A 26,590-nucleotide genomic window follows, 5' to 3' on the forward strand; every position below is an offset into this window, starting at 1 on the left:
CGTAAGTGCTTAGTCTGGCAGGTTGGTTAAATATGCAATGTCCAAAAAAGTTTCTAATGTGGTCCTTGGTGCATGTGGACTGGGGAGACTGCTGCTGGATCCATGTTTGGTCTGTCGCTCTGTTGAGGTATTCGGCCAATCACAACGCACTAGATCGCTGGCCAATCAGAGCACACCTTGCTTTTCAGGCAGATGAGCTTTGTAAAAATCGACATGTTTCAGAAAGGCGGGGCATAGAGGAGAAACAATAATCTACAGTATGTGGAAAGTAATGTGTTTTTTTAACCTTAAACCGCATAAACACATTTAATTACACCAAATACACAAAATAATGTTCTTTTTAGCAACATCATATGACCCCTTTAAACTCACTGCTCTGTTCATATTAGGTCACCATCAGCTCTGCTACAGACTGTCATGATGATCTCTAGATGCAAAGCAACTCTAGATGTCAGCAACATGCCTGCATACCATGTGTCACAAGTTCAGACCCTCACAGGCTCGTCGCCTGAATTCACAACATTAGGGAGAATGCCCTGCTGAAAAAAAAACAGGTAAAACCAACCTAAGCTGGTTGGCTGGTCTTAGCTGGTTTAAGCTGGTCTCCCAGCCTGACCACCTAAGACCAGTCTGACCAGCTAAAGAAGTGATCAAAAAAAAAAAAAAACTCTAAAACCAGCCTGCTGACAACCTATGACAAGGCTGGACTACCAGCTAAAACCAGCTAACCATTTTTTTTTTCTCAGCAGGGATGTTGTTATGACATGGCCCTGTGGCCCATATAAAGATTATCTTTTTAAAATTTACAAAAACGTGCTGTGTTGTTGTTTTGTCACATTAAATGAATTTCATTCTATACCTTTGTGTTGTGGTTTGTTTGCTCAAGTTCTTCAGGTTCACGTTCACCACTCAGTATTTTTCAGTCACTTGTTGTCGTCTGCTTCATCTTTTTCAGACGTATATTCATAAGCTCTTTAGTAATTGATTTTGTATCTTCAAGTGTTCTTTTTTTTTCTTTAATTTAAAGGATTCCAAACTATGTCTGCAGCTCACGAACTCTTTAAAGTAACGTTAGGCCAGTAGGTCTAGACTAGAGTATATAGTTTCAGACCCTTACTGAGGCGTTGCTAGGCAGATCAAAGCAATTTACAAAATTTCATGAAACTAAGGTGCATGATTTATTTGTACACCATATTTCATATTAACAGTTTAAGTAGATAAATTATTTTAGTTTTTTTAAGACTATATATTAATTTATTATTTATTTCAGTTTCGTAGAAGGACTGTTCCTGTCGTCACCCAACTTCATCAAATGTTACTCACCCAATGCGCCACTAGGTGGGGGCAGAACTTAATTTGTTTTCCTCCTTTTCCAGAACTTGGATGCATGGATTCAAGCAAGCAAGTATATGGAAAAATAAGATCATCTGATCATATTAGTTGATGGATCAGGATCACAAATATTAAAGAGGTCGTTTGGTTTGGTTTGGATGATGCTGTAGTATATTTTCAATGGAATGAGAGTAATATGGAGGACACTCTGCTATTTATAGGGACTGCCATTTCTCTGAATTAATCTCCATGAATAAGTCGTTTTAATTTTCATTGGAGGGTGAATACTTTGGGCCCATTGCCAGAGCTCTCAATAATTTTCCAGTGATATGTATGCCAGATATCAGGGTTCAGTGTGTGTGTGTGTGTGTGTTGTTAGGCTACTTTACAGAACAAACATCCACACTGACATGACAGGTACTCACAGATTGCATTTGTAGCAACATGTGGAGCCATTTCTAATCTCTAGGTGATGCTAGTAAGAATATCAGGACTAAAATATTCTAATTGTAAAACTGAGTGCTCTCATCTTGCATGTTGCAACCTAAATACAGTAATGGGAAATAAATAATTGTCTTTTGAACATAAAGAGTTTTAAAATATGGCATTTCCATTTTCTTGATTGTGACAATTTTACTCTGGAACAAAACTTGTAGAGTATGTGCATGTATGTGTGCATGGCCCAGAGCAAACACTAAAATCACATGTCCTTATCTGCGCCTGTGTTTAGCAGCAAGACTGTGGTTAGTCCTTTGATGTTGATGTTCTCAGGAGTTGCAGGCACCAGTAAAGAGTAAGTTCGTGTAAGCACAGCTTCCTCACACAGTGGGGAACAGAGCAGGGTAAAACCTCCAATTCACTTACACAAACACCAGATATCAAGTGCACACAGAGGTTATGAGGCAAAATATGTTTAAAGGAAATATATAATTCTCATTACAAAATTTACACTGTGGTCTAAAATTAAAAAACGTTTCATTTAAACCAGGAAACAAAGTTTACTAGCTTGGGGTAAAACATAAAACAAATATAATACATGTTGCATGTGAAATGAAATAAATGTTGAAATAGAAATATTTTATATAAAAAAAACAGAATAATTTAATCCAGGAAATATTTTTTTTAAGATTCTGAAAAGAAGTAAAACAAATATTATAAATGTTGTGTGTGAAATGAAATATATACAGTATATCCAATATTCTAAAATTCAGAAATGATTCATTTAATTAAATATATATTGAAGTAGACATATTCTGCACTCTTACTATCATGCTGGAAAACATGATCAAACCTGTGGAGTTGTTGTAGCTTGAAAGCTGCTGTCATTAAAGCAAAATAGAGACAAACTGAATACTAAGACATTAATAAATTCATGTTAATTTTACATGAAACTAAAAAAAATTATTTGATAAAAAATTTAAATACTTTTTTTTTCACTTGTGTTCATGAGGTTGTTTCCACCATGGGAGGGACACATGATGTGAATCAACTAACCTAGTTTTTTCATTATTATTAATACAATAATAAATGTAAACAATAGCTGGATGAAAAGTCAGGCCCAGAGAGCAGATCTCACTGCGCCTTGATGGCCTTGTGCATGCTATTCTGGGCAGCCATTTTGAGAGCAGCAAGGCTGTGTGAGCATTGTTTCCTCAGGCCCAAGTGTTCACACCCACACATACACAAAAATACAAACGCATGAAACCCGAAAATGCACACGCTAGTAGAATAAAAAAGCAAATCTTGTTCACAGAGGCTGAAACGCATTGTCCCGTTTTCTCAGACGCACACAAATAACTGGAGATACGAGTACATTGTCTCATCAGGGTCACTGAGAAACAGATACAGGAAGAGAGGGGTCACAAAAGATCGGTGCAGTCTTGTGCATGCAAACACGCACACGTAAATGTTGTTTTTAACTGGCAAGAGTGTTTATTTTAAAAAACTAATTACATTAATGGATGTGTAACCAAATAATATAATCATAATGGCAAAATACTGACATATTTCAATAGAGAAAGAAGGCCCTCATTATAAACTGTACAATCAAAAGGCCAACCGAGAAACAAAGCTGAGAAAACAAAATTCAGACAGAGTGTTTGTTGCTTGGGGGAGAACAAGTCTGGTCACGATTCGTTTAAAGACAATGCAAAAGATGAAGACAAAAAAAAAAAAAAGGAAAACATTCACACACTCAATTGTCTGACAATCCAGTTGCTATTTCCTGTGCGGTAGGAAGAGGGCATGCCTTTGCTCAGGAAGTGTAGTGGACACTCTGAGAGACCACTCTTGCTCCGCAGTCTGTGTAAACATGATTGTATTGCTAAGGCTTTCTTAATAAAAGAAATAGTTAACAGTTCAAATGAGTTAGTGGTTCCTTTACGCGTACAATTACGAAAGAAGCGATAATGGTGCACCTCAATCAAAGCTCGACAGCCAATTTAAGAGTTTGTTGTTTTTGGATGATGCAGTCATGTGGTTGCGATACAGGAGTCATTATGAGTAATGGCAGGAAAAACCTAATATGGGATGAAATGTTAGAAGGTTGTTACTCATTTTAGGTAGGAAATTGCCCTTTGGCTGTTCTGTCGCATGAGCATGAAAGGAACATTCGCAAAAGATGAAAATTAGTCATCATTTATGCACATTCATGTTGTTCTAAACCTGTATGACTTTCTAAGGAACAAAAAAAGCTGCATTCTACCAGGCAATGAAAGTGGATGGTGACCAAGGGCTGACAAGCTCCAAAATGAACAAAAACATTGTAAAAGCATCGTAAAAGTAGCTCATATGTCTCGTATTATAAATATTCTCAAGCCATTTGATAGCTTTATGTGAAAAACCAGGCGTAATTTAAGGTATTATGCAATTAATGAAAATCTTGTTGTAGTCACCATTCACTTTCATTGTACGGAAAAGAGCAGCTTGGACATTCTGTTATAAATAGAGCAGAGAAGAAATAAAATCATACAGGATTTAAAAAGAAGTAAGGAAATGATGTCCAAATTTTTATTTTTGGCCGAACTATTACATTGAAGGGATAGTTCAGCCAAAAATGAAAATTCTGTCATCAATTACTCACCCTCAATTTGTTCCAAACCTGTATTAATTTCTATCTTCGGCTGAACACAAATGAGGATATTTTGAAGAATGCTGGTAACCAAATAGTTGCTGGTAGCCACGTCCATAGTAGCATTTTTTTTCTTCCATACTATGGAAGTCAATGGCTACAGTCAACTGTTTGGTTAACATTCTTCAAAGTATCTTCTTTTATGTTCAGAAGAAGAAAGAAAATCATACAGGTTTGGAACAACTTGAGGGTGAGTAAATTATGAACCTGAAATGTTCATTTTTGGCTGAGCTACTACATTAAAGTTCTAAATAACATAAAGAGGAGGACTGTTTGACGCGCTATAGATGTTAAACTGGGGGCGCACTATACCGGACCTCTGCGCCGAACTTGTCATTTCTCTTGGGCAGTGGAGGTTTCATCCGAATGTCTCTCTTCAGGATCATCTCCTCGTTGGCGTATATGGGGGCTTCTGCATCATCAGAGTGGTAGCCGGACTGATAGCCACTGGTCTGATTGGACGATTCAGAAGCTAAAGACTCCTTACTCTTACATCGCAGTAGTGGGCTGCGGATAAAAGCATCAACATGTTAATATTATGCTGGAATTGTCTTGGATTGTAGCTCTACCGAGATCAGCATGAATGTGTCACCTGAAATTAAGTGGCCTTTGCACTTGCCGATCCAAAGCTTTCATTTGCTCATGTGATAAGCCCACTCCACAGTCCATGTGACCGTTCTGTACAAAGAAAGAGCATTTAAAATGAACAGTTTTAATCATTATAAATACTTCTGGGATGCAAGAATCTAAATCAGCAGTTTTTTGTTTTGTTATTTTAAGTAAAAAAAAAAATAATACAGCTGAAATTAAGTCAAATTAAAACTTAAAAAAAAGTTTTATAAATGAAAATTATAAAAGCTGCCTTGGCAACTAACTGAAATAAATAAGTTGGAGTACTTAAATTACTAAAACTAAAATGAAAATTAAAGGTGAATAGAAATACAAAAAACTGATATATTAAAATGACAAAAACACAAAAAATAAAATGAAAACTGAAAATATAAACAACGCTAATTCTAATTATTAAGAAATAATATAATAGTATTTATATAATACTAATATAACACTGGTTTAGGTTTGGAAAAACAGGAGAAAACTATTTGCCAATGGAGCAAAGAAAATAATAATTCAGAATATAAATGAAAAAAAGTCTCAATATCTTATATTAATTAATTTATCATTTAAGATATTTTTAATGGAAAACAAGACAAAAATATTTATTTATTTAGCCATGTCTCAATTACTAAACACACATGAATGAGACAAAACATATACTTGGAGTCAAGTCTAACCTGTTGAGCGCTAGCTTGTAGCAGATTGCCCAGATGTTCAACTAACTGAGTAAAGGTTGGCCTGTCTTTAGATCGATCAAGCCAGCAATCCAGCATGGTCTGGTATCTGGAAGAATTTAACATTAACAAGGAAGAGGTGGGGTTGATTACATTTTCAGGTTTCAGTCAGTTGCTACATCTCTCATTTCAATAATAAGAATAAAATCCATCTGCTATATAAACAGTATGAAATAGTATGAAAGTACTTCTATATTTCCAGCAAAATTAAACAAACTTGTAGGTACTACTACTTTTGCCCATTTTCCATTGGAAACACTATGACTGCCTGTTTTCACAGACCTTTAATTTTACACCAATATTAAAAGTGTGAAGTATATTTACATCTCAGGTGTGGCATAGTCTGGAGCTCTCATTCTGGTTCCCTCCTTTAGTCGCCTGCAGAAAGACTCATCAATGCACACACCTGGGTATGGAGACGCACCTGCACCAAAGAAGATGGGCCATCAACACATGTCACCCTACTAAAGTAGTTTTATGCTTGTCTAATGAGCTCACTGATAATGTTAATATCAATATTGTGTTACCAAGTGAGAAGATCTCCCAGAGCAGCACACCAAATGACCAAACATCACTCTGTGTGGTGTACACGCGGTCAAAGATGGTCTCAGGTGCCATCCACTTCAGAGGAAGACGAGCCTGTGATGATAGAGAGGAAATGCTCAAGCATAACTTAGTCTTTTTCGCTGAACAACTGAAATGAAGTTGTCTGTGTGTGTAGTAAGAGTCCTCACATCTCCTTTGCGGACGTAATCAGGGTCTTTATAAACATCTCTGGCCAGCCCAAAGTCACATATCTTCACCACGTTGTTTTCAGAAAGTAGGATGTTTCTGGCTGCCAAGTCCCGATGGATACACTACAAACACAAAATAGCATTATGACTGAAGCAATCATCTTGAATGAATTGTAAATATTAATGACCAAAGTATACACACACACGCAGACCATGGTGGTGTGTTTCAGTTTTACCTTTCGAGAGGCTAGGAACTCCATGCCTTTGGCCACTTGGAAGCTATAGCTGATGAGATCCTCTATCGTCAAGTGATCCCAGTCTGAACTCTCTATACATCAGCAGATGACACAATAAATATATATTTTTTTTTTTTTAAATTTGAAGATTTTAGGTTAACATTTACTGTTAGTTTTATTCATTCATTTTATTTTTGAAATATTTTATATTTATATATTTTTATTTTTTATTAATTTACAGTGTGATAAATTAGTATTTAAAAGTACGAATATTATATATTTTTTTCAAATAATATGAGCTTATTAAAGCTTATGCGGTTTAATTAATTTTATTTGAACTTTTTATTCATTTTTAGTGCGACAAATAATTTTTTTTTACAAACATTCCATCTATTTTCTCAAATATGAGCTCATTAAAGCTGCCTAATAATGCGAATAATTATTATTATTGATAAAATTATAATATTGTTTGTTTATTCATTTATCTATTTTATGTTTTGCAGTTTTTATTATAAAAATACAAATGTTTAATTTATTAATTTACAATGTGACAAATTCTGAAATACTGTAGGTTCTTAAATAATGAGCTCATTAAAGCTGCTTAATAATTTGAATAATTAGTATCAATAATAAAATAATCATGCTGTTTATTTGTTTATTTATTTATTCATCTAAATACGTTTTAGATGGAGTATAGCATTTAGATGGAGTTGACACAGCACAAGACATGTCAACTTCCCAAGTGTATTTCATGACCTAAAATATATGCTTCATGTGGTAACATCTGAATGAACTAAATTTAAACATTTGATTCAGTTTCCATAACTTTGTTAAATGTGCCATTTTTATCTTCGTCCAGAGACAGTACAGAGTATCCAACAGACTAATATACTGTACCTTGTTCATCCTGCAGCTGGGTCGTGGAGGTCTGTTCTCCCATCCTGGTGCACACAGCGGTGCCGGTGCAGATGTCCAGCCGAGTGCTGGTTCCCAGACCCAGATCCCCCTCATGCAAATCCTCTTCCTGCTGTACCTCCCTCCTGCACAGCATCCGTGACATTCGCTTCTGAGAAACAAAACACGCGTGGATCAGTTTATGTTGTTGTCAGGGTCAAGAAGTGCCAACATGTCAGGTACACTTCATAACACCTTCAACCTTGAACAACATTTAAAGGCCTTACAGTTGACTGTTTCCCAATGTCTTACATAAGGCACTTGAATCAATCTGACCACATCAGAGGACATTGTTAAAAGAGGAGCTGAGATCTTCAAAACCACATCACAGCCTGACTTTACTAGTAGCACTAGGTTATGATGGAATTTACCTTGTAGGGACTGTACTCTCCTCGCTTGCTTTTTAAATAGCTCGAGAGATTACCGTGTTTACAGTACTCAACAATCACCATCAAGGGTCCTGAAGTAGGAAACAGAGAGAGGAAGAAGAGGAAAGGCCTTTAATGTAGGCACACTGTGTTCTTCTCAACAATGCACAACCACTTTGTGGCATTTCTGACACATTTCTTGCTATGAATATTCACACACATGAAGAACATGTCTGCAGCAAACTTCACAGAAAGGACTACAGAAGTCATTTCTGTCAAAGTTTTAAAAGGACACTCACCTCCTGGTTTGGTGCAAGCACCTAGAAGGTTAACCACATTGAGATGGTGACCGATATGGATGAGGATCTTCAGCTCAGACATCAGAGCACGATACTCACTGGTGGTAGCGCCCTCTGTTGGAGATTGATAATGCTGCAGTCAGTAGTGTTATATGAAAGATAGGTGAAGTCAGTTTAAGGCCAGTGAACAGATTCCTCATACCCTTGAGCATCTTCACTGCTACTGTAGTACAGGTGGTGGCCTTCTCAATACCATATGCGGTCGCCTCCACAACTTGGCCAAATGCCCCTCTGCCCAGCGGCTCTCCTGGAAAACATAGTATTAGACATTTGTGAACACTTGCATGTAGATTTATAGTAACATTTTGTACAAATATTTTTGCTGTTTGCAGAGGATAAATTGGGACTTGTCTGAAGCCTAAAATCTGATGGTGATTCTAGGCAAGTTTTGATATGCTCAGCTCTCCATCCCCAAGAAGAGAAAAGATGAATAATATGTTCCATAACATTTTGACACCCTGTTATGATGGTACTAAATGCATATATTTGCTCATATTAGAACGCAAAGAAAAATAACAAAATGATAATTCTAAATTGAATACACACATATACAAATAAATAAAGATATAAATGTAAAGATACCCTACTAAATGCATATATTTTCTCATATTAGAACGCAAAGAAAAATAACAAAATGATAATTCTAATTAAATACACACATATACAAATAAATAAAGATATAAATGTAAAGATACCCAAATATCTAGCTAAATAAATAAATAATATTACACAGATAAATATAAAAATATCACTGAAGACTGGTAAATAAATAAATACTACACACATAAATATAGATACATATAAAAATATCACTGAAGCCTAGTAAATAAATAAATAAATGAATGAATGAATAAATGTCATATTACATACTATTACATAGTATACTTTGGTCCAGTGGTACAATTCTTGCACTTAATGTTTATTTTTTTTATCAAAAGTACTGTAAAGCCATTCCAGATTGTTCCTGGTTAATTTAACCCCTGAGTATTTAGGCTTTTTATTATTATTATTGTTGATGTCGTTTTATTTCTCACATTTAGCCAAGTCTCACCTAGCTTCAGTCTATCACGTGGGAATTCCCACTTGTTTGCATCATAGGTCAGTCTCTCACAGTGCTCATCCATTGGCATATCATCTGAGTCCAGAATGATTGACAGGTAGCCAGTTTTCAGATCTCCATCATTAGGCTGTGAGAGAGAAGAAGAAAGGATGGAAAGGTTGAGTGTATGACAAAATGGGATAAGAGTCAAAAGGAGAGAAAGAGCATGACTGAATGACAAACACAGAGCAAGACCTTCAACTTTGTCCTGCTTGAGTCTCCCAGAATCAAGCCCTCATTATAAAGACGCCCACTAATGAGTTACTGGAAGCCACTATGATTACTCAGAGGCAGAATTAAGGCTGGGGTACAGCAGGACTAGGGCCCACGGCTGGCACATCGCAGCAGAATGTGGGCTGAGCATACAATAGAGATGAGGTCCGGGTAGTCAGTTCTGATCAGTCAGGAGAGTGGAGTGTGCGCCTGTCCGTGTAAATGAGAGAGGGGAAGCAAACGAGGAAAAGGGAAAGAGATGGAATGTTACCCGCTTCCTGTTACGGATAACGAAGACGATGAGGAGCCAGAGGAGCATGGCGATGACCACGGCACCGATAGGCATGATCAATTCCACATTCATCTTTTCTTCTGCGCCTGTGAAATGGGTCACATGATCAATCAGAAATCACACAAAAAAAGATGACAAAAAGACAAGATTTAACCAAAATTGAATGGATGGATAGATAGATCCTATTTAACCAGATAAATATTTAATTTTGGAGAGGAACTGGAAAAATCCTTCTTCATTTTATATTAATAGCAAAGGGAGGCACAAATTGTCTGGAAGAACCTAGTTTACAGGAAATATTTGTATGCTGCTGGGCGTGTATGATGGCTACAAGAGCAAGGAATGTGAATGGTCTGCTGACCTGATATTTCATCCAATCAAAATAAGCGTGAAGAGTGAACAGCAACATGAAGCCAAAGTCAACCAGCAGGAACCAATTCACATTAAATGAAAAGTACTACCAAGTTCTCTTTTCTATATTAAAACATGCAACTGCTCAGTGGATCACTACATGACTTAGTTTATTTCTCTCTCTTCTTATTTTTTACTTTTTCTTTCTCTTTGTAGGAACAGGTTTGTTAGTGACTGTCGCCTGACAGTCGCCTTTGCAGTGACAACAAGAAACAGTGATGCAGAAAAACAAGTCACATACACAATGAGTATGTCTCTGTTATTTGTGCTCCTTTGCACTCTCTGTCCTTTATGTGTGTGAGGAAAGAGGCGGAACCATACAAAGATGTAAGTCACTGGGAAAAATGTGTGTGACAGAGAGTGATATAGAGGGTTGTTCTGGGATTTTGCTTTGTTTTCTTTTAGCACTCCCTAAAGGATGTATACTAACAGAGCCCCCTTCCTGACAGACTAAAAAGAGAGCTATTATTGCCACAAGGCCTTGATTACAACAAAATCTCAATGAGGATAAAAGTCAGTGGAAGACTGAGCTCGCCTCACAACCATGACATGTTCAGAGAATGTCTCTTCTTAAAATGGGGTCTTTAAAAGTGTGGCTACTATGTGATGTTTTACATGTCGATTAATAACTGACAATCTACTATGAATCTACCTGCCATCTTTTGGTATCAGACTATCATTCAAAAGTTCAGTACCATTCAAATGGGGTCAGTGTTTTTTTTTTTTTAGAAATTAATATTGAGCAAAGGCGCATTAAATTGATCAAAAGTGACAGTAAAGACATTTACAAAATATTTATATTTTAAATAAATGATGTTCATTTGTTTTCAACATTGATAATAATGTTACTTGAGCACCAAATCAGCATATTAGAATGATTTGTGAAGGATCATATGACACTGAAGACTGCTGAAAATTCAGATTTGCAATCACACGAATAAATTACATTTGAAAATATATTAAAATAGAAAACAGTTATTTTTAATTGTAATAGTATTTCACAATATTACTGTTTTTACTGTATTGTTTTGATCAAATAAATGAAGGCCTTGGAAAGCATAAGATAATTTTTTTTCAAAAACAAATTATATTAATGTATTGCATAACTTCACAGATTTTTTTTTTTTTATGTCCTTACTACCCTTTCTTTAATTCTACAAACCAATAAAATAAAATAAAAAAATCAAGCAAAGCTTTGTTTACACACTCACCTTCTACAGTAATACGAGCCTCATGAGAGTCACAGCCCTGCTGGTTACAGGCCGTACACATGTAAAGACCACTGTCCTCTTTTTTCACCCGTTGGATGGTTAAGACACGATTTGACTGTTTCAGAATCACACCTTACAACAGAAAAACATGAGCATTACTGTCACTGTAAAAATGCTTTGTCAGGTAGCCTAACTAATGTGCTTTTCATAACATCTAAATGAACTGGTTTTACTCAAGTCAACAAATATCATTTAATATCAATAAATAATTAATTTTAAGGGCCAGATCAGGTAGACATAGATTCTTAAAGTAACAATTGCCTATTACAACTTTGCCAAAGTTAATTAATATTTTTGTGGCATGCAGTAACAGCAGCACTGTAAGACTACAGTGGGTACGGAAAGTATTCAGACCCCCTTAAATTTTTCACTCTTTGTTATATTGCAGCCATTTGCTAAAATCATTTAAGTTAATTTTTTTTCCTCATTAATGTACACACAGCACTCCATATTGACAGAAAAACACAGAATTGTTGACATTTTTGTAGATTTATTAAAAAAGAAAAACTGAAATTTCACATGGTCCTAAGTATTCAGACCCTTTGCTCAGTATTTAGTAGAAGCACCCTTTTGATGTAATACAGCCATGAGTCTTTTTGGGAAAGATGCAACAAGTTTTTCACACCTGGATTTGGGGATCCTCTGCCATTCCTCCTTGCAGATCCTCTCCAGTTCTGTCAGGTTGGATGGTAAACGTTGGTGTACAGCCATTTTTAGGTCTCTCCAGATATGCTCAATTGGGTTTAAGTCAGGGCTCTGGCTGGGCCATTCCTAATCAAGTCCAATCAGTATAATCAAACACAGCTTGACTCAAATGAAGGTGTAGAACCATCTGAAGGATGATCAGAAGAAATGGACAGCACGTGAGTTAAATATATGAGTGTCACAGGAAAGGGTCTGAATACTTAGGACCATGTGATATTTCAGTTTTTCTTTTTTAATAAATCTGCAAAAATGTCAACAATTCTGTGTTTTTCTGTCAATATGGGGTGCTGTGTGTACATTAATGAGGAAAAAAAATTAACTTAAATGATTTTAGCAAATGGCTGCAATATAACAAAGAGTGAAAAATTTAAGGGGGTCTGAATACTTTCCGTACCCACTGTATATTGACATCACTGGTTTTGTTTCCACTGCTGGAACCCAGATCTAAACTGATTTTACTTCGAGATTCAGCATAACTAAACAATAAATTAATTGTTTTCTCAAGACTGAGAATTGTGGTCAAACAAAAAGAGTTGAGTTCAGAGTTCAGCAGAAAACTTAAGGATGGAATACATTACATTACTTTTTTTAATCTGAGCAGATTTTAAAACACTAAGCATTATACACTTTCTAAATGGTTACAGACACACTATCATTTCAAACACACTATCATCACACACTAATCAACTGAGAATCACACACTACTACCAACAAACTCATGTAGAAAACATGTGCCTCATTTGTAAAAGACACATAACAAATGAAAACAATATGCAGTCTAAAATCATCCCAAAATATCAAACATGATTGATATCCTCCGTGTGAATTGATTCATAGTCTGGAGGTGGAAAATCAGAGTCTGTGGCCATTATTATACGCAATATGATTTTCTGTGAAATCTGTCAACTATGGCTATCCAAAATCTGCATATTGGCTCTGCCATTTTCAGCTAGTTTTGAAAAAAGGCAAAAGTCACATAATGTATTCATTTCCAGCCATAAGGCATAGTGAGAGTTGCTTATTCTTACACCTATAATATTTTTGTAATTTTATAGATAGTTTTATTTTGCTCACCTGATCCCTCCGTGACAGTCTGGTTGTCTTTAGTCCAAACTACAGTAGGGGTTGGTGTGCCGGACACTTCACACACTAGAGTGGTAGAGTCGCTCACATTTACTCTCTGGGCAGTCAGATTGGTCACAATTCTTGACATCTCAAGAGCTGCAGAAAGATATAAACTAATCTGTGATGAACATTCAAGCTTGTGCATGATTTCTGCAATATATCCCATCTGAACTTAAGCAAATTGAGTAATGGAACTAAATATAGTCCATTAAGTGTGCGATTTCTGCACCACTAGCGTAACCAACAAATAAAATTACAAACAAGTTTCCTGACATCCCTTTGCCGTTGAGCAACAGGGAAGGCTGGATCCATTGGTGCAGTCGTGGCCTAATGGTTAGAGTCGGACTTGTAAACCAAAGGTCACGGGTTCGAGTCTCGGTACCGGCAGGGATTGTAGGTGAGGGAGTGAATGTACAGAGCTCTCTTCCACCCTCAATACCACGACTGAGGTGAAACCCTTGAGCAAGTCACCGAACCCCCAACTGCTCCCCTACACATCACTTCACTTTCGAAAACAAGTTTCCTGAAAATATAAAGCTATCGACTAACCTCTGAGTCTGAGGTTGTGAAGTAAGCAGGTTCTCTCACTGGTGCCCACGTTCTCTACTTGGCAAGCATACAGGCCTTGGTCCATCAATGTGGCATTTGGTATGGGCAGGTCCAGTGTTGCATTGGTGCCCTGCAGGCCTGATATGGTGACATTGGTCTGGTGGAGAGGTGAAAGGGTAACGGTATCACAGGGCACGGCTGCTGGAGAGGCATCAGGGTTGGCTGCGCTTGTTACCCGATACCAACGCATGTTAGAGTACAACAGTCGATCAGCTACACAGCGCATTACCACATCCTCTCCCTCAATAGGGCTGCTGGAGGGGAGGATGCTTAGGTTGAGGAAACCTGTGAGAAAGACAAACATCGAAAGTTTAGATTTATCCACTGCTTAAAATTCGATTTCAATAGTTTAAGTTGGGCTGTAGAGTGGAGATTGTGTCAGGGTTTGGAGGCACTCACGAGCTACTTGAAACACAATGACCCACTCTTCTACTCCCATCTTATTGGAGGCAATGCACCTGTAGAGGGCATGATCAACTGCTTTCTGGATCTTCAGTGTGCTGATAGTCTATTGGAGAACAATCAGATAATCAAAATGACATCAAAGGCAGAGGATGATTTAAAAAAATTAAATTATAGTCAGATTTACCAAGATTAACCAATAATACAGTGGGGTCCAAAAGTCTCAGACCTATAGTGAAAATTTTGCATTTTGATTACAAATTTTAGTAAATACTTGAACTGAAAATGTATGTGAATTTCAAATTGTCTTCGTATTTGGTTTGTCCCCTTTTCGCTTTAATGACAGTAACACTCATGAACTCAACAAGTTTGTTTAAAATCTGAGGATCATGTTCTCCAGCATCATTTGTGATGATGATCCACAGAGTATGTTGAGCTTCAATGGAAGTAAAAACATATGACCATCTGCACAAAGCACTTCATATTGTACATTCACTTATTTGATTAGTGACTTAGAAATAGTGCAGAATCTTATTTATTTTACAGTACATCCTAACATTTCTTTGTTTAAGGTTTATAACCAGATTTTGAATCCTATTCTGAGTATATTTTATGTTTGGAAATAATTTTTTGCATGTTCTAAACACAGCACAGTACTGGAATTGATGTTTACCTTAAGAGAGCGATCAATGACAGATGTGGGGCTGATGATGGGATTCTTCCCTGTGTTGTTTGATATCTCCCTCCACTTGTCACACTTCACCACACTTTGGTCTGACTTAGGTCTGTGAATAACATAGAATAATATGATATACCAGTTTTTATGCTGTCAAAATGTTTTTTTTTAAATTAATGCATTATTTTTATATTATATTGTTGCATTAATAACTATTATTATTATTATTATTATACTACAAATATTGTACCATCAGTATTGTTATCTCTCTCTCTCTCTCTCTCTCTCTCTCTCTCTATATATATATATATATATTTATTAGCATTTTATATACTCACATTTAACAAAGACATGAGGATCCATATCTCAAATGAGAACGTGCAGACAGAAATAAACACCTCTATCTAGCTACATATCTCCAACAGGAACAGAAAACTCCAAACTGAATCAACAACAACAATGCACCTATTATTAACGGTCTAAATTTAGACTATCCCATAACTGACTCTGTTCCTCTCTAATTCCACTTCTGCCACCAGAGGTGTAAAGTATTTGAGTCAATGTAATCAATTACTGTACTTGATCTTTTTGGATACTCTGTAGTTTTACTGAGTATCAAAGATATTAGCAACTTTTACTCTCTACTTCACTACATTTTTGAATAAGTATCTGTACTCTTTACTCCATTACATTTGTAATGAGCGTTGCAATTACACATTACATTTGGCATGGCACCTAACTTTTTCTGCAGCAGTTTATTTCTGCTAAGAAGTGATATCGCCAACTACAATGCACTGAAAGTACTATATCTTGTGTGTTTTGCCCTTACTCACCCAAACTTGTCAACAAGGCTACTTTACGTGAATGAAAGTTCCGTACCAAGTAGTTGTGAATCACAGGAGTTTTATATATGAGATGAGGACATGACTGCAGCCGGCAATGAGGCCGAAACCAGCACATCCAGTGCAAGAAGGCTTTGACTTTTTAATTTTACTTAACATTATTTTATGTATCTGTTATACTGAAGAAAACCTTTTGAAGGATATTGTTTTTGTTTTGTTTTCATTTATTATTATTATATATATATATTTTTTTTTTTTTTTGCAATTTTGCAAAAATGTATTCAGTTGTTCAGTTTTATTTTGGTTTTATAAAATAAACATGATTGCTCTCCTCACAAATCTTCTCTTTCTTGTTTTTGTTCCATGTTCTCTGTGCCTTGTCTTGGACTTTTATGTCACTTCCTGTCTCCCGTGGTGTCCGTGGAATCCGTTTGTAGTCAGATTGTAGTCCATTTGTTCATTGGTTCTCCTTGATTAGTCTCCCTAGGTGTTTCTTGTTATCTTGTTAAGCTTGTTAGCCCCCTTTGTATATATGTATAGCCCTAGTATTTCTTTAGATTCTTGTGAGTTGTTGAATGTAATGGTTGTCTGTTTGCCTGTCATTCTGTTCATTGTTCCCTGTTCCCTGTGGTTTTTGGTTTATGGTTTATTGTTTGTTCTAGTTTTTCCATTAAATACCTGCACATAGATTCTTGTCTCTGCCTGTTTTCCCCAGCTTCTCCACAACATTACAGTTTTTCACTGGCAAGTCTCTTTGATTAGTGCATCTTTGAGCCTATAGTTAGTATAAGTAAAATGCTTATGTACTGTTAAAATCAGATACTTTAAGGCCTGGTTTCACAGACAGGGTTTTCAGGTACTCTTTACACCTCTGTCTGCCATAATTATGAGCAATGGGAATGAATATAAATGTCAATAAACAGACATCAGATTTACAGATTTAGACTTGGGTTAGACATCAGCACCTCATGTAGGTCAGCGGGGACGAGACAGAGAAAGAGCGGTAAAAGGAAAAAGAGATGAAAAAAAGACAAACACAAAAATAGGACACATAAAAGCTGTAATGAAAGGTGAGGATGAGGGTGAACTCTTGTTAGTAGGACGCAGTGACAGACATTGTGTTATTTTCATGTTTGATCAAGGACACGGGATTTGAATGTGTCTGCTTTTAGAACAACAGGAAGTTGTGATGAGGACTACGGAAGTAGGTGAGGGTGCAATCTGAAGATAAGGCTCGCGTGATGCCTGGCCCTGAACACTCATTACATGATCACAACATCCTTGGAAGTGATGTTCTGTGAATGCAGGCTGCCAATCAAAGTCACAATTCAACCAAAACTCACAGGAGCTGATTTCTTAGCATAACAGATCTCTCTAACCAAAGCAGCAAGTCATACTGGCTGGCCCAATCACAATAGTTGTTTCAGGATGAATGCCCATTTAGAGCACAATATGCTAATGAATTGCACTGTGGGACACACTTGAACACCAGGAACAAATATGCAAGCACAGTTCTGATATGTCTTCTCTTGGAATGAATAGAAAATCCAATCACACAAAAATGCCAAAGCATTGAGCAAACAAGGACATGCAAACATTCTCATTCGGTGCGTGTTTTGTCAGCAAAAACAATGACTAATGATATTATCAACTTAAGCAAAACAGTAACTGACTTCCCCATACAAATACAGGAAGAATATTTAATTTTTAGTTTTCTTTTTAAATGTTGGCATTTAGGGAGTATGATTTTGAAAGGTTTTGCTACAGCAGATTTATTTGGTTTCTGCTGCCTCCTAATAGCACACTTGTTTGTGAGGTCATGAGGAAATTCTGTTTTTGCTGTGATATATGCGTTTTAGCATTTTCATTACATTTCATCAAAATGCAGATAAATAGAGAACAGAGAGAACAAGAAACATACTTCTACATATGTTTGGGTATACTGGTGTACAGTACACTATGTCACACCTATGATGTTAGATTTTTTTCTTTTCATAATATAGTACGATAATAGTACAGTACGTATAATATAGTATGATTAAAGAGAAAATGATCACCTTGCACTGAAGCAAAAATAATATGTTGGTAAAACGCTAACAAAAAAATTGCATATGTGTGTATAAACTGTAAAATGTGGCATGTGCAATCGATATCTTCACATAACTTTAACTTTCCTATCCTAATTATATCAGGATAATTGAATATTAATTAATTATACTAATTAATATTTTTAATAAATTTACTTGAATAAAACTAGTTCAAGATGTTACCACATGAATGACACATTTATCCGACATTAAGTTTCTATTTTTAACAGTCTTGGCTGTATTAGACAGGTTATATTAGCAAAACAAGAACAGCATTAAACCATGTGACACATGACTTACAGAAATCTGACTGGGCAGTCCTCTCTCGGCATCCACTGCCATTGCATTGTGACAGGGCTGGATCCTCCGCTAGCTGTGCATCTGAGTGTAGGGCTACTGCCATACATATGAACATCTCGATCCAACGGCACTTCCTTCTCAAAGATCTTAGGGTGAACTGTATATATAAACACACAAGTTAACAGTCAAATAGAGGAGAGGAGAGGAGAGGAGAGGAGAGGAGAGAAGAGAAGAGAAGAGAAGAGAAGAGAAGAGAAGAGAAGAGAAGAGAAGAGAAGAGAAGAGAAGAGAGATACCATTAACCAATAGTTGAAATGTTCTTCTCTGCTCCTCCTTGGTAATCTTATTTGTCATGACAACAGTGTAATTCCCAGCATCCTTCTCTGTAACACCATATATTGTGAGAGATCCTCTGTTGGGCTTCATCCTGTACTCATCCTTCCACACTATCAGCTGATCATTCTTATACCTGGATGGACAAGGGTGAAAAAATATTTCATGCAAGTTCAGCCTGACTTGCACAGAATCCTAATCTACTCTTTATAGACACATTAAATAATATAATATAATATAATATAATATAATATAATATCACACTCTATTTACACTAATCACATACCACTTGACAGAGGGCTCTGGATAAGCATAATATTTAACCAGGATTTTTGCCTCTTCTTGGCCAGCAGTTGCCTCCACAGTCTGCAACATCTGATCATTGAGCGCTATAAATGGTTTCTCTGAAATATCAATCAATACATTAGCATAATGTATTAAAGCATTGTATTTGTGTATTATTGTATTATTTGTATTGTGAAACATATGGACTTTATGCTACCTATGCAAGCAGCTTATAAGTGGCTTAGATGTGCCAGCACACTGAAATGTAGATGTTTTCAATTACCGGTATATAATGCTCTATTTTGTTTAAGTTGATGACAAAAAAAGCACATACCATAGACGATGAGGGCTGCTCGGGCAATCTTCTGCATCTGACCACTAGAGGCTGTGCAGATGTACTCTCCTGTGTCATTTACGGTCACATTCTCTACAACGAGAGTATTGGACAGTTCTAAGGAGTTCCACAGCTTCTTCTTGTATGATTTGGTCTCATAGCGTGACCTTGGTATTGAGCTGTTGATGCCTCTCTGCAAGAGGAGACAGATGGTTTAAAACCAGCCTGAGAAATGCACAGTGTTCTTTATGGAACTGCAATCCAACAAAATCAGCCAGACTGGACTGGACTGAATCAAATTATAAAATCAAATGAAATTGTAAAAATATGAAACGTATCAAACTGAGTTTATGATTGAAGTGTCTCAAGTAAAACATAAATGTCAGCATAGCTAAGCAGCCAGATATCACACAGAAAAGATTAGCTGATGATAAATTAGAAAGGAATCTTCTGGGGTCAATGCAAGTTATGCATGTATTACAAAATGTAACTTACCACATAAATATTAGAAAATATTACAATTTAGAAATGTATTCCATTAAAATAATAAAATAATATATATATATATATATATATCTGTGATCTTTTGAACATTTTTAATAAAAAAATCCTGACAAATGTATTACATTTTTCACAAAGATTTTAAACTGTTTTCAACATTGATGATAACAATAAGAAATGTTTCTTAGCACCAAATCAGCATATTAGAGTGATTTCTGAAAGATCATGTGACACTGAAGACTAGAGTAATGGCTGCTGAAAATTCAGCTTTGCCACAACATGAATTAATTATATTTTAAAATATAAAAAAACAGAAAAAAATTTAAATTAAAACTGTCAAATAAAATTATTATTAAATTGTAATAATATTTATATAGGTGAAGATCTAGTTATTTGACACCATTTATGGTTCATACATCAACAGAGGCAAGCTGTCACACACCTGCTATCAAATAAAGACGTAACAGACAGCTTTTGTTTAGACTGTGTTTTTGGCTGTTTTTCATCACCGGACTGGAAGGAGACAAGTAAAAAAATAACTCCAGGGGCTAGTACAGGTTTTTTTTTTTTCTGTGGTAATTATGTCACAAATGCTGAATATTGAGGTTAACTTATACTAAACTTTTCTGAACAAGTTACTGACCTTCTCATGAGGAAAGGTCCACTGAAAGTCAATTCCCACATTGAGTTCGGTGTGAGCGGTGCAGTTTAGCATTAGCCTCTCCCCTACCGTTAGCCTCTCATGAGCTGGACTCAGGGTGAGGTCATGGATCTTGTATCCTGTGGAAGAGGGAAGGGGAGTAAGGGGCGTGCCGGGTGGAGCATTGTTCTCTTGAGACCAGGGCAGCTAATCTCACACCAGATTGTTCTACAGTCTCAAAAAATGCAATCTTGCCTCCTCAAAAACAGTTTTATCATTTCTGACATGCTTGCAAAACTGAAATAAATAATAAGTCAGATGCACAAAACATGGTCATATCATATTTCTTAATTACAGAACTTCATGCATTCAACATTCACCTTTCCAAATAAACTTTTTGTCTTTTTTTTTTTTTTGCTTACCTACGACAGCCACAATGTAAGGTGAGGACTGATAGGTCTCATTTCGAATAGTGGTTTGGCAGTAGACCACCCCAGCATAGCTGACCACATGACTAGGCAGGATGAAGCCCCTCTTGCTATCCCAGATGACGTCTTTCCCATCAGTGGCCAGTTCTTTTACTGGATACTTCTGTTGAAGGCAAACACCATAAACACATTGTTCACATCATATCATCAGCAGCGAATCACAACACAACACAACACAGGGATCTTGACGAGTAAACGTTAAAATATTAGTTTAATACTTTATAGTCACATCTTTTCATATAGTCACATTTATTACGGATATGTAGTCAACAGAAAAACTAAATACATAATGTCCATTAATATTTTTTTTGAAAGAAACTAATACTTTTATTCAGTAAGGATGAATTCAATTGATCAAAAAGGAAAGTAAAGACATTTAAAATGTTACAAATGATTTCTCTAAAGCAAAGAATCCTAAAAAAAAGTTTATTACAATTTCCACAAAAATATTAAGCAGCACAACTATTTTCAACATTAATAATAATAATAATAAGAAGAAATGTTTCTTGAGCATCAAATCAGCATATTAGAATGATTTCTGAAGAATCATGTGACACTGAAGACTGGAGTAACGGTTACTGAAAATTCAGCTTTGCCATCACAGGAATAAATTACATTTTAAAATATATTCAAATAGAAAAGTGGTCATTAAAATTTTAATATTATTTCACAATATTTCTGTTTTTACTGTATTTTTTTGTCATAAAATAAATGCAGCCTTAGTGAGACATAAGGGACTTCTTTCAAAAACATAAAGAAATTGAACAGTAGTTTGCTGATACAGAGAACTCACTCAAAGTTATGCAAACAGCATAACAACATCTAAACTAATTGGTTTTATTTAAGTCAAAAATATTATTTAACATCACTGAACCATTCTTAAAACATAAAAATGACGCCAACAAAAATTTAGGTTTAGATCAAATAGAAATAGCTTCTTAGAAATAGAAGGTAACATTTGCAGGTTACCAAATAGGGCAGGAGAATATGTGTATTTATAAACACTCACTGTGTACAGTGTGACGTTTAGGTTCTCCACAGATACCAGACAGGGAATGACCACCTGTTCTCCCTCCCGAATGAACACCACATCATAATCTTGAGCCATTCTTACAAATGGTGTACGGCAATCTAAAAACATAGGCATGTATTGTATATTTTTAACTAACAACCAGATATTTACAAAAACAAATGCAGAAAAGATAATGTTGTCAAAATCAAGTATAATTTGACTTAACTCTTCACTAAATACACTATTCAGATTACATGAGAGATATGACAGTACTTACAAATTGTTATATTAGATAGTCAAGTTTCATAGGTATGGAATAAAGTAAGTTCACACTTCAAATCACACTTAAAACAACCCATTTCCTTTATTTTGTCTGTCTGGACAAGGCAGGAGTTTACAGCTATGGTTGAAAAGGGAAGTAAAATGTGGTGGCTCCACCAGAATGAAGAGGTTATAAAGTTTGAAGATGTCAAGAGGTTATCCCGAAGGATAACAGAGGAAATATGCAATAAACACATTTTTGTAACATTCCAACTCTCGCTCCCACTTTCTTCGGAAGGGTCAGAAAGTTATGAAAAACGTGTTCATCTATTTGTTGAAAACAAAATTACACTCGAAAATCATACCTTGTATGAAGACATACACAGAAATAGAAGTCTTTCCATCCTCTATAGGCAGGTTTTTATAGAAGCAGCGATACTCTCCAGTCTCATTGGCTACTGCTTTGGAGAGCGTTAAAGTGCTACAGAACAATCCATTGCCACTACAGTCTGTTTTGATGAGCCGGGTTTCAGAACGGGTTCGGTTGTGAGGCGTAGACCATTCCAGGATCTGACGCCCCCTGTGTAACAGGTTGAAAAGACAGTCAGCAGAGTAAACTGACAACGTTTAGCTGACATTGTTTAGTTTCTGTTTTTACCATAAAAATTAAATCTGTAACAAAGACAGCCCCCTTCTGATGAAAAGTAGCTTCAGAATGAAAATGAATGTACATCTGAAGACAGAACTGCTCTTCTTCAGAAGCAAAGCTTACCTGCACGTGATCTCCAGTGTATCTGAAGCATTGATTTTGAGAGTCTTCTCAGTGATGGTTAAGGTTGGAGGATCAGGCACAAACCTGAGCTCTATCCCTGCAAGAAAAAGAAAAAAAAAAAACACCCAGAAGGTTTTGATCAGAAAAGCTGTTGATATTGACATGAATACTTTAAGGTTGGAGGATCAGGCACAAACCTGAGCTCTATCCCTGCAAGAAAAAGAAAAAAAAAAACACCCAGAAGGTTTTGATCAGAAAAGCTGTTGATATTGACATGAATACTCACTGAGTGATTTTAATGAGGACTTAACTCTTATTCTGGCTTTAGATCAATTTCATATGTGCCATTTATTACAAGTGCAAATAACTTATTTCTGGTTGAAACTGTTTTTTTTTTTTCATTTGGATATTTTTTTCAGGAAGTACTGAGTAATATTAATTAACTACATGTACATATGGTTATGTCTAGGTTTAAAGTTAGTTGCCTATTTATGCATATGTATGCTAATTATGCATAATTAACTGTTATTACTAAAGTGAGTATGTGTAACTAGTGTAATTATGTCACTTTAAAATAGTGTTACCATTTTTGTTTGTATTTTAGATGAAAAATAATCTTATAAAATAAAATAAAGAAACATATGTTATAAGATTCCTGCTTTTTATCTTGTAAAAATAAACCAACTTAAACCAAGAAAGGCACAAAACATCCATTGTAAATTTGAATCTACACAACATATCGCAATATTTCACATTAAAACTAAACACTAGACAGTAGGACCGCCATCTTCAGCGTAATAAACCACTGCAAATATGGCTGTAATACATCAAATCAACCTCAAGACAAAATAAGCTTAAAGAGGTACAACATGCACCTTTCCTATGATCTCCCTAACATGGTTAACTTTAAGCCCAGAATACTTTAGTTCAATCCTAAACTTCACTTTATCTCCAACTTCATCTGAAAGCAGCTCCCTTTTCTTTTTTAATATATAAGTGCATCTGCCACACATGTAAAGAGACTGCGTGTCGCCATTTCTACAGCTTTAGCTCAACCTTCAGGTTATATACTGCATGATCAACAAACCACAACAATTTATGTTCAAAAAAGGTGTGCGCAGTTAAAAGAAAGACTGTGCTGCTCTGCCACTCAAACAAACGGTCAAACTACTGCTGGTCTCTTTGCATGAGCATGGATTCACACAGTCTACTGGGAAAGCACAAGAGTGGTGGGACCATGAATGCTTGTCCATAGCCTGGCCTGGTTTTACATTGGATTTATAAGGGATGCAGACGTGTATAGCACAGAATGGCACAGTGCATTGTGGAGCAGTGCGATGTGGGACCCTGGCATATTTTTCCACTGGAGCTGCAAAAGCAGCAGAGGCCTGGATGTGTCAAAACAGGAAGCCTGGTCAGATGGGCCGGGGCCAGGCTAAATGGCCCTGTGCTCCACAGCCTGAGGTGGGATTCCTGCTCCAGAGGAACTATGGGAACACACACACTCTTATGGGCACACACAATCATGCTAAAACACATGCACTCCATGGAGACTAACTTATTCAACTGTTTGTTTTAACATTTAAATTGCCAGGCACTGAAAGCATTTGAAACAACAATGGTGGCGAGGGCTTGATTGTATCTGATGAATAAGAGTGAACTGAGGGAATTACAAGATAAGGGCAAGAAATAATAGGAGGTTTATTTTTAACTTCTAAAAGCAAACATCTCTCTGAAATCTTGAAACTATACTTTTAATTTGAATAAGTTTCATTTTAGCAGTGGTGGAACAGATTGGAAAGATAAAAAAGGTAACATTGATTAATGCAGTTGTTATATAATGCTTACAGCATAGAGTTGTGAATACCATGTTGAAATTCAAAATCAATCAACAAATAGGCTACATTTTGGAATTTTATACTGAAACAGCTCTCTACTATACATTTATGTTAAATTGATCAAATCAAGCTTTTAAATTTGGTTTATAAATTTAAGCTCTGAATACTAAAGCTTTCATTAGCAACAGCACAGCGACAATACTTAACTGTTTTCAATGAATATAATATACTAACCTTTACATGCTACTACAAAATGTGCTCACAATATATTGATTAAATTATGTAAAACTACATGATGACTTACATCGTCTAACCTACAACTGTAACAAATAGTAATATTAAGAGAGAGTACAATTTTACCCACACAAACACAAAACACCATTAGAAAAACAACAACAATAAAGCAATGATATAACTAAAAATTACATAAATGCAACATAAAATATGTACATAACTGACAGTCAATAACAATCTATACAAATGTTATAGTTTGTCCAGGTATTTTGGAGTATGCTTCTATTATAAAATTTATTATGCGACAAATACTTTTTATTCAAATAACAAAAATGCTAATAATACTATTTTATCGTATAATTTAACAATTATTTCTCCTTAAATTAATCAGTATATATATGTGTGTGTGTGTGTGTATAATATATATATATATATACACATACACATACACATACACACACACACACACACAGATAAAAGGACAAAGAGAGAAGGGAAAAATCATAACTACAGTTGATTCAAATCAGTAGGCCTAACAGGTGTACAGTTTTCACAAATAAATATTTTAATAAAGCTGTTACAATGCGGATAACATTACGAGTTGAAACTCAGCAGCATCAACAGTGCGATCAATCACCAATTAAGTTGAGTTGCCTATTATGATAAGAAAGGAAATGATGACGTGAGCATTTGAATATTTAATATTAGAGTATATTTTGCATATTTAGAGACGTTTATGTCATACCTATAACCAAGTTAATGGTAAAGAGGATGTCGACGAGAGAAAGCACATAAGATGTCTTTGCCATAGTCCGTTACGCTGGACCGTCCCGGCATGAAACCAAAATGCAGAAGTACTTTAACTCCTCATCACGATAATACGACACAGTTGTCCTCTTTAAGGAGCGTTTTGTTTTGTTTTTAAATCCTTAACCTTGCAGAGACGAATAGACTATAGAAACAGAAATCCTTGCGCTCTTCTGAGTTTGACTGATAGAGACGGGTTGCGCGCTCACTGACCGACGCGTGACTGAAGTGCGCTGATAGAGAGGAAGGCGAGCGAGGGAGGAGCGCAACAGATTTACTAATCAAAGACATTAGGCTACTGTTCATTTAATGTCTGTAGACTCCAAAGGCCGAAGGTCTGAAGAACATAGACCTCCAGGACTAAACAGAACAGTCTAAATCACTTTATCAGAGATCAATTTCGATAGGCACCTAATTCAATCAAGAATTGAAGATATGAAAAATGCACAATTTCCACTTAACAGACTGCCCTAAATGCGGGTGAAAATCATGGTGGGTAAGGGGTCATGGTGACCCCATAACTAAGAAAGTTGGGTTGAGTCTTAAAAGTAGCGCCTATTATGATGACATTTTTGGAGTTTTTTTTTTATT

At 35.9% G+C, this 26,590-nt stretch overlaps 2 protein-coding genes across 2 annotated transcripts; both read right to left on the reverse strand.

Moving 5' to 3' along the window:
• Positions 1–4,642: 4,642 nt before the first annotated feature.
• LOC107718399 (vascular endothelial growth factor receptor 2-like) lies at positions 4,643–5,135 on the reverse strand. The gene is made up of 2 exons (XM_016525455.1): positions 5,055–5,135; positions 4,643–4,969 (listed from the first exon to the last, which is right to left on the reverse strand). The coding sequence occupies exons 1-2, from the start codon at positions 5,129–5,131 to the stop codon at positions 4,753–4,755; spliced, it is 294 nt and encodes a 97-aa protein (XP_016380941.1). The 5' UTR covers positions 5,132–5,135; the 3' UTR covers positions 4,643–4,752.
• Positions 5,136–5,698: 563 nt separating this feature from the next.
• Positions 5,699–26,202, reverse strand: LOC107718422 (vascular endothelial growth factor receptor 2-like). The gene is made up of 27 exons (XM_016525488.1): positions 25,938–26,202; positions 23,121–23,217; positions 22,714–22,928; positions 22,085–22,206; positions 21,010–21,178; positions 20,591–20,727; positions 19,447–19,639; positions 19,114–19,231; positions 18,791–18,963; positions 18,495–18,651; positions 15,263–15,374; positions 14,587–14,695; positions 14,128–14,472; positions 13,528–13,674; positions 11,689–11,820; positions 10,046–10,152; positions 9,514–9,649; positions 8,605–8,709; positions 8,403–8,516; positions 8,107–8,195; positions 7,679–7,847; positions 6,782–6,873; positions 6,546–6,668; positions 6,339–6,450; positions 6,136–6,235; positions 5,738–5,860; positions 5,699–5,705 (listed from the first exon to the last, which is right to left on the reverse strand). The coding sequence occupies exons 1-27, from the start codon at positions 25,999–26,001 to the stop codon at positions 5,699–5,701; spliced, it is 3,567 nt and encodes a 1,188-aa protein (XP_016380974.1). The 5' UTR covers positions 26,002–26,202.
• Between the last annotated feature and the right edge of the window lie 388 nt (positions 26,203–26,590).

Source organism: Sinocyclocheilus rhinocerous, unplaced genomic scaffold (genome assembly GCF_001515625.1).
Source record: "Sinocyclocheilus rhinocerous isolate Xijiao unplaced genomic scaffold, SAMN03320098_v1.1 scaffold453, whole genome shotgun sequence".
NCBI lineage: Eukaryota > Metazoa > Chordata > Actinopteri > Cypriniformes > Cyprinidae > Sinocyclocheilus > Sinocyclocheilus rhinocerous.